Genomic DNA, 12366 nt, shown 5'->3' on the forward strand with positions numbered 1-12366 from the left:
CTCATGCTGAAGTGGTTTTAGCTTCTTAGTGCTGCGCTTTAACCCAATGCACCACCAAGGAGGACCCCTAATTTTTTTCAAAAGATGTATTTATTTATTTAATCATTCATTCATTCTTTCAAGAACTGGGGTACAGGCCAAAGGTACAGGGGCCGGTGAGAGAATTCATCAGACAGAGTGAGGAGCAGAACACGCAGATTAACTGAAATATATTGCTGAGGGGAGCAGCAGGCAGGTCAAGAGAGGTATGCCACACCATGTGAGTTACCTCCCTAGCCAGGGATCGAACTCATGCTGCAGATCACTTCATAGTACTGTCCTCCAACCTGCTGTACCACCAGGGAGGGCCCTGAAGAGACTAATTTTTATGAAATATTTGCACAACTCAAGTGGTGAATTATAGAACTTCTATAGAAGTTCCAACAGTGGGGATGTAAGGGAACAAAATCTTTTGCTATCCCAAAAGATGACTTAAGCAAGAGGTTTATTTTCTGGGAAGGGTTCTGAAGATTAGATAGCACTTTTAATGTTGATATCTAAACTTATCCCCATAAAGTATCTTTTCCAGGAAGATCTAATCTCTCATCTCTTTTCAGTAAAGAAGGCAGAAGTACCTTTGTTTTCCTAAGTAAATGCCCTACTTTCTCCTTTCTACATAAACCTCCCTCATCCTAGCTAAACTATTTATAATGGCATTCAAAGCCACAGTGGAGTAGGTGGGTACTCAGTCATGCTGGGTCTCTCCCATGTATACAGGAGAGTTACATGGTCTTATTAAACTTCAATATGTCTTTTTCTCTTACAAATAAACCAACAAATCTATTAAGTTCAACTTCCAAAATTAGCATTAGTACACTATTTTATCTAAAAATACATGAGATTTTATGTGATTTGATTTAAAATAAAGTATATAGCAATATTATCAATATTTGTAAAAAATTAGAAAAGTATTTAAGAAACACTAAGAAAAATAATCTGTGTCCCGAGCTATTGTTTCTACTTTGGTGGATATTTCCTTCTGTCAGAAGAACAATAAGGAGCAAACTGTAAGTCCATGAATGATGAGTGAACTCCAAAACCCATTTTTATAGACTCCAGTACCATTTCCACAGTGAAGAGCTCTCAGGCATGCAGGACTACAATACCATCTACTTGGCTTCCTGAATGAGTGTGGGAGTCCTGGGAACCAGGGGCAGAGTTAAACAGTCATGCTTGGTTTATAACTGATCATCTATATTCTTTTTCTCTTGCTTCTTCTGCTCTGACTCACATCTTAGTACTAATGGAAACAGGACACATTGGAGAAGTCGCATGGAGACACATATTGAGGCACTTAGAAGAGACATGAAAGTGAGAGTGCAATGGGAAGGTTGCACCTGGTCACTGACAGAGACAGTGGTAGCATTATCTTCACGTAGTACATTTCAAATTTTCAATCGTTCCTTCATCTCCACTGTCTGGGAGATGAAGGGTTTCTACTGCCAAACCCTTTTCTGCTGGTTCCCTGCCAAAAGGTACCTCAGGCTTGGCATGCATTCAGGCCTAACTGGCCCTGACTCCCATACTGGGCTGGGCATCTGCCTATGACAGGATGAGTAATTTTCTGAATCTTGTTATGCGAATCATTCCTTTTACCTCCTTCTACACAATAAGTCTATTTAAAATCTTTCATGCTAAGAGTCTGCCTCCTTTCCCTTTGCGAGTGCAGATGACCAGATCCCTGTTAGTGTATGCGCCCCTTTGCAATCTGGAGTCTGCGGTACCCTTTGGTCACATGCTAATATTTCCAATTTATGTTTAAGCATGGAGATTATTATATATATGTATATATATATATATATATATATATATATATATATATATATATATATATATATATATATATATATCTGTATTCACTTAACATTATGTATTTCCTCAAGACAATAATGAAAAGAGGACTCTTATTATTATACTCCATTTTATGAGTAAGGATAAGGAATTACATTTTTAAAATTCTTGATGTATTTAGTACACATGGTTTTAGTCTCCACTGTTCAAAAATGTCTCAAGAAACAGTGAATGAAAATCACTGATGATTCCTTGATCAAGATATTATTCATCAAGAATAATTTACAATCTTATTTTTCACAAGATTTTCCTTTTTTAACTAAGTTTGTTCAGTCTTTTAACCATAACCTCTAGCCCTATTTCAAGAGTTCTATTCTCAATCTAGCTTGAATAACAAATGAGAATTTGTTCTTTAATTAGTTACATAACTTAGTTAGGTAAAGCAACTGAATATAGGGCTAAGAGAAACCTGTAAGGCAACCCATTACCCCCGTCTCGTTTCTGCAAAATAGATAAGCTCAGATAACTAAGTTCTGGCTATGTAAAAGTTTTCATACTCACACTTGGTGAAATGTATTTATCATCATCATCAATTTCTAATGGAACAGCAATTAATTTTTGAAATGCCTTCTTCATTTTTTCTCGATCTCCAACAGCAAAGTAACTGAGAATTAAGTTGAAGCCTGCCTTCAGATTTGGTGCCATGCTCATTATGTGCTCAAATGAATTAATGGCATCTGAATACTGGCCAGTTTTAATAAATGTAACTCCAATGTTCTGCATAATTTTAATCCTAAAGAAAAATAAACATGGATTAGCTTTAAAAGTCTACATTATTTGGAGAGTAGTTAAGATATTCCACAGTTTCCAATTTATCTGTTTTGTATTAAAATTTAGCAAGGTTTAATTTACATAGCATTGAATTGTAAAATAAGAATTTACAATTCAATGATTGTTGCTACATTTACACAACTGTGAAACTATACACACATCTTATTTTATTTCCACCACCCTAAAAGGAAATCCTGTGCCTATTACCAGTCGTTCCCCATCTTAACTCCAGAGCTGTACTACCCCAGCTCTACTTTCTGTCTGGATTTGCCTCTCCTGGGCGGCGCATATAAATGGAATAATATATGATATTTTGTGTTTGGCTTCCTTTAAATTAGCATAATCTTTTCAAGGTCCCTCCATATTATGGCATGGTTAGCACCTCATTCCTTTTTTATTGCCAAATACTATTTCATAGCTTGGATATACCATATTTGTTTATCCATTGTCTGCTTGATGAACATCTGGGATTCTTTCCACTTTTTGGCTATTATGAATAATGCTATGTACACTGGTATATAATCCTTTGTGAATATGTAATTTTTCAGTTTTCCTGGGTAGATACCTAGAAGAGAAATTGCTAATCATATAGTAAATTGATGCTTAACTTTTTTTTTTTAAAGATTTATTTAAACCCGTGGGGATTACAATTGAGATGAAAAAAAAATGTGCTAAGTGATGTAAAAATAAACTTTTTAATAAAAAAAAAAAGATTTATTTATTTATGCATACAGAACTGGTGTGCAGGCCAGAGGTGCAGGGGCGGTGAAAGCATAGAACAGGCCGACTAATGAAGTACACTGCTGAGGGGAGCAGCGGGAAAAGAGGTGTGGCTATGCCGTGTGGATCACCTCTGTGGTTGGGCATCAAACTCATGCTGAAGTGGCTTTAGCTTCTTAATGCTGTGCTTTAACCCACTGAGTCACCAAGGAGGGCCCTTATGTTTAACTTTTTAAAGAAACTGCCTAGTTATTTTCCAGATATACATTTCTTTTATGATGCTGTGATAGTCCCACTTTTGCTACCTCTTTGATACCTGCTATGGTTTGTCTGTTAATTATAGAAATCCTAAATGGATGTGAGCACACCTATTTCTAACTAGTCCTCAATATAATATTCCTGTTCAACTAAATTCTTTTATTCACTAGTCTCTGATCAAATCACAAATACTGGAATCTTCCTAGCTCTTCTGGAGTTTTCCTTTGTATTCAATGTTACTTCTTGCCTCATCTTAAGTAAATTATCTCGAGTATACCTCCTTTGCAAAGCAAGCAATTATTTATTTATTTATTTATTTATTTATATTTTGCATAGAAGAAATGGAGCATAGTCCAGAGGTGTTCAAGTGAAAGGATGCATCAGAGACAGAGTGGATTGAGTAAAACAGGTGGTTTCAGTGAAGTACATTGCTAAGGGAAGTAGCAGGGGTGACAGGAGAGGTTTGCTGAGCCATATACGGGTTAGCTCCCTGACTGGGGGGATCAAACTCAGGCGGCAGAAGTGATATCATTGAGACTTAATCCCTAGGCTGCCAGCAAAGGCCTATAAAGCAGTTCTTGAACATTCTAGTTTTAATATTCTCTTAATTACTACAGGAGCTCGATTATTATTTGTTAAACACTTAACATATGTTCTCTAGTACTGTATTTATATACTATACTTATATTTATCTAAAATACTCAAATTCTTGGCAAAATTTGTGTTAAAAAGTACCTCCAAGAGTATTGTGTTTAATAAGCTAGATACTTGTTGATGATAATGAATTATCACACATAATACAAAAACAACTATCTTGAAAGATGGAATTTTTAAATAAATCAATTATCACAGAGGAACTGTACTGTATCTAGGAGAAATTATAACCAGTAAATATCCTGAAAACCTCTCACGTTCCCATAGTAAAGGGAAATTTTGTTTCTGCTCCTGAAATATCTTAGGAATAGAAAATATCTGTTTTCCTCTTGTCTAAGATATAAAGATAATACTTTCCTTTCAAAAGGAGATCTTTATTTCTAGCTTAAGATTCTAGCATGAGATTACTAAAAAATTGCTGCTATGATTTTTTTTTGACAGTAAGTTCTGCCTTGTAGCTTAATTTATTTCCATTGGTCATATATTACACCTTTAATCAATTACTTGTCATTATACATTGTTTGCAGGTAGTCACAAAGGAAACAAAGCAAAACACTACAGATATAAATTCTCCTCATGTATAAATATCGCAAATACTCAACCTTTAGACCACAGATCAGAAGTTGTATTATTTTTGAAAAACAACAAAGTTTTACAAACTTACCTCATTTCTTTATGAACACTTGGAATTTGATCTAATGCCATTCGGTAAAATTTAATGGCTTTGGAATAATTTCTTTGTTTTAAATAAATGTTTCCCATATTCACTTTCAATCTTCCTAATTAAAAACACAACAAATGTATAATATTCAATTTTTCACTTTTTCTGATATTTCATATGATATTAATTCCTACTCTTTGAAGCTTTTTTCACGTTAAGAACCTTTAAACACTTATTAAAAGTCTCACTTAAAAATTTTTACTGCTTCTTCAAAAACAATTGGGAGAGGGAAGTGCTTGGACTATGATGATGGCACATGGGTGATTTGGTGATGGGCAGCCCACGGGGATTACAACTGAGATGGAAAAAGGCACAAAATGATGTAAAAAATAAACTATTATATTATTAAAAAATTTATACTGCTTCCATGTATTTACATACTAATCTTCTGTGAAGAAATGGAACTTAAGATGGATTCCTAAAAACATGACTAGAAAACAGTTGATTTACATTCTAAAACTGGAGTTGTGATCTAAGACAAATACAAGACTTAAAATTATAAGACACTTTAAAATTAGATTCTATAAAGTTGCAACACTTTAATGTATTAAAGAAAATGATATGATAAACTTTAATACTGTTATCAGAGTTATATATTTGCTAAAAATAAACTACAGTCTCTTAGGGATAAATTATATGAAGGAAAACATTTTTTATGGGATTGTCATTATATATCCTACTTCTGATAAAAGAATATACTACCCATACCAACCCATATTTCTTCATTTGTATTTACATATTTTTCACATAAATAGTATTTCATAGAAATTATGAGAAATCATAAATTACAAAAATGTACATTAATGTTATAAAAGAACTATACTTATTAGAAAAACTCATTATACCTACCTGCATTGCTAAACATCTTATTTTTCACTATAACTTGATATGTGTTTAGTGCCTCAGCATACATTTCATTAGCTGAATACTGACTAGCCAAGTTGAAAAGAACCTAAGGAAAAAAATTACAAAAAAAACACAATGATCATTTTAGGCCTCTTACACCTATGCTTGTTCTAGAGGTTAAAATCCTATAGCAAAGTATAAGTATATTGTGAAATTTGCTGGGGATCCTATTCCTGGTCAAGCAGGCAAAAGAGCAAAATTCTCTTCATACACTCTGTACTGTACAGGAGGTCTGCTGCCTAGAGGTAAAAATTCTTCTAACTCAAAATTCCAAAAGTTCTTTTTTGCCATTTGTTTAGCCTATGAAGATTTTTTGCATTGAAACTATATACATTTAAACAGCAATACAAACATCATCAAAGTATCTTTTCAGAACTGTACAAATGTTGCTAGATTTGTTACTTTTTTTTACTTCCTTCAAAGAATAGTATCTGGTATAGTTTTAAATTCTTGAAAATCAAGGACCAAGAAGTCTGTATTAGCATTTCATTAATCACACTGAACAAAGCATAAATTTAGCAATCTTCAAGTCAGTGGAATGGTGGGTTTGCAAGTACTCATCAAATAATTAAAAATAACTAAGGAACTAAATAAAGTATCTTTGCACAGACCAAAGATAGTATCTAATGAAGTAAAGGTAATTATTAACTAATTCTGGGTACCTCAAGCAGGAAGATTTTTACATAAAAGAAAACAAAAGAAAAGACTTCTGGAATTTAAAATTTTTGAGAAAATAATTTTACTCAACAGGCTTTATATTATTCATAATGTGAACATATTATAAACGCTGACGTAACCATACTCTTCTACACACACATACTACATAGACATTTTAAGAGTATTATGTAAAACTGTGCGCTGCCTGAGGGTAAATCAGCCTTTCAACCCCCAATAATGACCAAAGAACCAGATAAATACACTTTAACACTGGATAGCCAGCTTTCCATTTCCACAACACATTCTTTAGAAATTAAAGAAGTAGTAAGACCCCAGCATTTGCCCTTATCTATACACATACAGCATCAACTATTTTTAGATGAGGATAACTTAAGAAACTGAAAGTGTATCTCAAAGAGTACCAGAAAGTTCCTTCTCCCACCAATATCCCCTTCAAAAATAAACTCAAACTGATGACTGTGGGAACAGTTCTAACAGACTAATATCTTTTGTACTAAATGATGCTGGATTTGAATCCTCACTTTGATTATCTTATAAATTCTATCAATGACACACTTACTTCAGTTAACAATACTTACTGAGTAAGTTAAGTCCAAATTGATATTTTCTGGAGTTGTAACTTGTTCTCGTTGCCTCACCAGGACTCTCTCTTTTCTTCCTGCATCTTTTGCCTTTTCTAAGGCCTGAAATCAAGTTTACACTTTGTAAATTCCTTCAAGCAACTGTCATGAATCTATTATGTACTTGTAGATATCTGCATGAAGCCTGGTTGGATACATGACTGATCCTTGGATACCCAGGATACCCTGCTGCCCTGTGACCATAAACTCCTTTGAAAACAAAGAATCCAGAGCATGCATTTAAATTGGAGCTTACTGCCACAACATGCTGAGATTTTTTCTTCTAGCAAAGAGGAATATATGAGGGATAAAACAATACATTTGCCACAAGCTAAGTTTCTTAACATCATACTTTCTACCATGTTTCAGTTTTGTTTTTTTTTTAAGATTTATTTATTTATGCATACAGAACTAGGATACAGATCAGAGGTGCGGAGGGTAAGAGGATTCACCAGAAGAGACAAAGTGAGGAACAGGACTGGTAGATGAGCGAAGTACACTGCTGAGGGGAACAGTGGGCGGGCCAGGGGAGGTCTGCCGTGCCATGTGGGTCACCTCCCTGGCCGGGGATTGAACCCAAGCTGCATTGCCTGCTATAGCTTCATAGTGCTGTGCCACCAGGGAGGGTCCTACCTCCTGGTTTTAGTTCTATTTAGTTCGTTTGTCTTCACAATTTCTGAATATTTGGGTATTTTAGTTTGTTCACATGCAATAAAAATCTAGATGGTTTCTAAGTAGCCCAGAATACAAGTCAAGGGATAAATGCTACTCAATATTATAGCAGAAGGTTAGTTTGGTGCTCCTATCCCATACTCAAAATGCCCAGAACATTTTGTTGATTTATATTGAGAGACTAATCACAGACAGAATATCTGCATGAGTTGTTTTTTAAGAATTATATTAAAAAGCACCAATTATATAAACAGTGATCATCACTTTTACACCATTTTTTTTCTATTAAGTTTTTTCAATCTACGTTTAAATTTAAGTAATTTAAAAATTCCCCTGAAACTTTAAAAAATATATTTATTCACTTTTAACGGAGGTCACACTGGGGCATCCCAATGTACTGGTACTGCACCAGGCACTGCCACCCTAGTACACTTACCAGCAACTCACCCATACTTCACTATCACAGACCCTTGCTTCTTCCCTCCCTGTTTTTCCCCTCTCTCACCTCCTACCCCCTTGATATCTCAGCTCTATAGTCAGCTATCAAGGGTTAGTTTTTTTCAGCTTGTCTTTATATATTTACCTTATATTCCACATATTAGTGACACTGTCTAGCATTTATCTTTCTCCTTCTGACTTATTTTGTTAGGATTATCCTTTAAGCTCCATCCATGTTATCACAAATGACATGAATTTATCTTTTTTTTGATTATGAGTAGTAGTCTTGAGCCATTCAACTGTTTGGGGGCATTTAGGTTGTTTCAAGTTTAGCTATAATGAATAGGAATGCAAGTTTCCTTTCAAAAATTAGTGTTTTTAAATTTTTTTGGTAGATGGTTAGAATTACTTGTTTGAATAGCATGTTTAATGTTTTCAGACACCTCCACACTGCTTTCCATAAGAGCTACACCAGTTTGCATTCCCACCAGAAGTGGAGGAGGCTTCCCTTTTCTCTACATCCTTGCCAGAACTTGCTGGATCTCATCTTTTCAATATTCTTTCATGGTATTTATTAATCTGATAGCCAAATTACAAAAGTTTTACTCCTATACAACAATCAAAATAATCTGAACAATGCACACTAAAAGGAGCGGTCTAATTTAAGAAAAGCAAGTTGGATTCCCAAAAACCAATTCATAATTTTGCAGTTCACAGGAACAAATATTTTTAAGTACTAAGGGTTAAATTAGAAAAGAGTTCTTAGTACTGCTGGTAAATCATGGCACATGCCTTACCCACCAGACTTCAAAATTTAATCAACCAAAGTATTAGAATATTTTTGCCTCACTGAAATGACCAGTCTCAAAAATTACAAAACCAGCACACTGTTATGGTATCAAAGATTATGAAGCAAAGTTACAACTGTACGTTATCAAAATAATTACTTCAATGAAAACTAATTGGCAAAACAAAAAAATCTATATATATGCTTATTTGTGTATACAGATTAAAAACAGACATATATATACACACACATATATTGAATCCATTTAGGTTATGAACTTACTAATTTTAAGTCTCCACAGCTATTGGCAACACAGCTTTCTTCTACCAATTCATTTACTTTCTTTTCTAATTGTCGAATCTTTTCTTCTGGGCTATTGAAGAGAAAAAGCAGATGAACTTTGAATCATGAATAATACATACTAAAATTTAATTTACTTTTAACACTGTCCATTACATGCATTCAAACTTCAAGAGGCCACAGACAGGACAAATGAGTAATTGGCTTTGAAGAACAAATGTAGTGTTGGTTAATAACATTATGTAATTATTCATTAACAGTAGTAAAAATATCAAGTTAACATTTATTTAGCACAAGTATAATTTAATGCTGAGCTAAATGCTTAACTCTAATTCTGACTGTTAGCCTTCGTAATAACATGAGAAACAAGTACTATCATTATTCTCATTTTACTGACACAGAAACTGACGTTTAGAAAGTATTATGCCTAAGATCACACAACTAGTAAGTTATAAAGCCAGGATTTAAATACAAGTACAGTAAATCTAGAGCCTAAGCTCTAGGTTAATATCCCAAAATGAATGTGGATTCTTTTAATCAGATCCTGTGTCAAATGAAAATTTGTTTACTTTATTTTTGTTGAGTTTCATCAGTTCTCCGTATATTTTTGTGATGAGTCCTTTATCACTACTTTTGTGTGAGAAAATGTTTTCCCAATTAGTGGGCTGTCTGCCTTCTCCACATCTATTGATATGATTATGTGGTTTTTATTCTTCTATCGGTTGATGTGATGGATTACATTAATTGATTTTCTCATGTTGAACCATCCTTGTGCTCCTGGGATAAAGCCCACTTGGTCATGGTGTATTATTCTTTTAATGCATTGCTGGATTCTGACAGCTAAGCTTTGTTGAGGATTTTTGCATCAGTGTTCATTAGGGAGAGTGGTCTGAAGTTTTCTTTTTGTGTGTTTTTTTATTTAGTTTTGCTATTAGTGTGATGTTAGCCTCATAGAAAGTATGTGGTAGTTTTCCTTCTTCTTTGATTTTTTGGATGATTCTCCATAGAATAGGCACTAGTTCTTTTCTGAACGTTCAGTGAAATTCATTTGTAAATCCATCTGATCCTGGGCTTTTATTTTTAGGAAAGGTTTTAATTACTTCAATTTCCTTGCTTATAATTGGCCTGTTTAGTTGTTCTATTTCTTCTTTATCTAGCTTTGGGCAATTGTAGAGTTGTAGGAATTTGTCTATTTCTGCTAAATTGTTGAACTTGTTTGCATATAGTTGCTCATAGTATTCTCTTACTATTCTTTTGATTTCTGCTGGATCTGTTGTGATTTCTCCTCTTTTGTTTATGATTCTGTCTAGTTGTGCTTTCTCTTGTTTGTTCTTTGTGAACCTGGCTAGTGGCTTGTCTATCTTGCTTATTTTTTCAAATAGCCAACTTTTGGTTTCATTGATTTTTTGGACTGTTTTCTACTATCCATTTCATTTATTTCTGATTTGACTTTTATTATTTCCTGTTTTCTGTTAGCTTTTGGGTTATTTTGTTGTTCTTTTTCCAGTTCTTTAATGTGGGACATTCGATTGTTTGAGTTATTTCTTGTTTCTTCATGTGAGCCTATATTTCTATATATTTTCCTCTTATAACTGCTTTTAAAGTGCCCCATAAGTTTTGGCGACTTGTCAACACAAAATTTAAAAGCTAAAAATCTGTGAGAACTCTATAAACAAACCCAAAGAAACTACCTGCTCTATCAAATGCCACCAAGATGAATGCTAGACACCTATCACATAGAAGTCTGCCAATAACCCTTCTTACTTGTATGCAGAGTCGATGTTAATCAAGACTCTCATTATTTGGTCAAATGCTGGATTTAATAATGGGTATGTCATGAATTTTTGATCAATTAGAAATGAAGGCACATCTGCTTGGAGCAAACTACACCTGTAATAATTGTCTTTGCTTTTTATAGGAAACCTCAGATGGAATTTTCTGATTTTTAAGCTTTACTAACTATACGGAGATTTTGAATACTGAAGGTTCACTTGGCATTATAAGGATGGGCAGATTCTTAAGAAAAGTCGAGACTCAAAAAGAAGCTGAACTAGAAATGATGTTATTGAACCATTAAATTAGCCATTTCTACAATTTTTCCTTCTCGAGACTTCCTGCCATGGAAAATAATAAATGTTCTTATTGCATATATGATTTTTCTGATATGACATCTGTTGTTAGCAGGCAAAATAATCCTAAATGAAATAATATTTAAATAATACAACACACTTTTATTAGAAAACACACTATTGGTAACAAGGACAAAAAGTAAAGTGATTTTCTACAGAACTTCCTTGTTAGTCAAAAAGGTAAATTATATAATTTGTACAATAGGCCATAATCTGGGTTTAAGAATTGAAATTTTAAACATTTACTGTACTGAAGTAACATAATGTAGTGGTTAAAAGAATGAAGTCTGGAAATATACATCCTTGGTTCAAATCTCAACCCTAACTTTATTAGTATTACCAAGGTAACATCTCTCTACTTCACTTTATCTCTATTCCAACTGATGATACAGTTCAGTCTTATATAAAAAAAAATACTTTCATAGTACCTGGCATACAGTAAATACTCAATAAATGTTGCCTTCCATTTGTAAGCTATATACATCAGTGGTACTTAGATACCAATAAATGTACACAGTTTAATTTTTACCTTGCTTTTCGATATAGCCACTAGCACAAAACTAAATTAATCCATTAAAAGTTAAACTTTTTAGTATTAGCATGATAAACTCACTTCTTATGTGTTCTATTTTTTTCTTTCAATTTCTTTTAAAAATAACCATATATAGGACTTCCGGGAAGATGGCGGCAAAGTAAAGACGCCCAGATCACCTTGTCCAAGCCTGCATAGGAATTGAGGACTGAAAATGGACTATAGACTCACTTACTGCAAGTTTCAACCCAAACGAAAACACCCTGTACTCACTAGAAGGTAGATAACTG

General features: G+C 33.7%; 1 protein-coding gene across 1 annotated transcript in view; it reads right to left on the reverse strand.

The window, feature by feature from the left end:
- Positions 1-12366, reverse strand: part of IFT88 (intraflagellar transport 88) — a 140995-nt gene that overhangs the window by 99111 nt on the left and 29518 nt on the right. Inside the window, exons 7-11 of the mRNA XM_004680357.2 lie at positions 9398-9488; positions 7177-7281; positions 5864-5966; positions 4958-5072; positions 2392-2623 (exon numbers count right to left, since the gene is read on the reverse strand). Of these exons, the coding sequence (XP_004680414.1) occupies positions 2392-2623; positions 4958-5072; positions 5864-5966; positions 7177-7281; positions 9398-9488 (646 nt within the window). The remainder of the gene's footprint in view (positions 1-2391; positions 2624-4957; positions 5073-5863; positions 5967-7176; positions 7282-9397; positions 9489-12366) is intronic.

Source organism: Condylura cristata, unplaced genomic scaffold, assembly GCF_000260355.1.
Source record: "Condylura cristata isolate star-nosed mole 26May11 unplaced genomic scaffold, ConCri1.0 scaffold00010, whole genome shotgun sequence".
Classification (NCBI taxonomy): domain Eukaryota; kingdom Metazoa; phylum Chordata; class Mammalia; order Eulipotyphla; family Talpidae; genus Condylura; species Condylura cristata.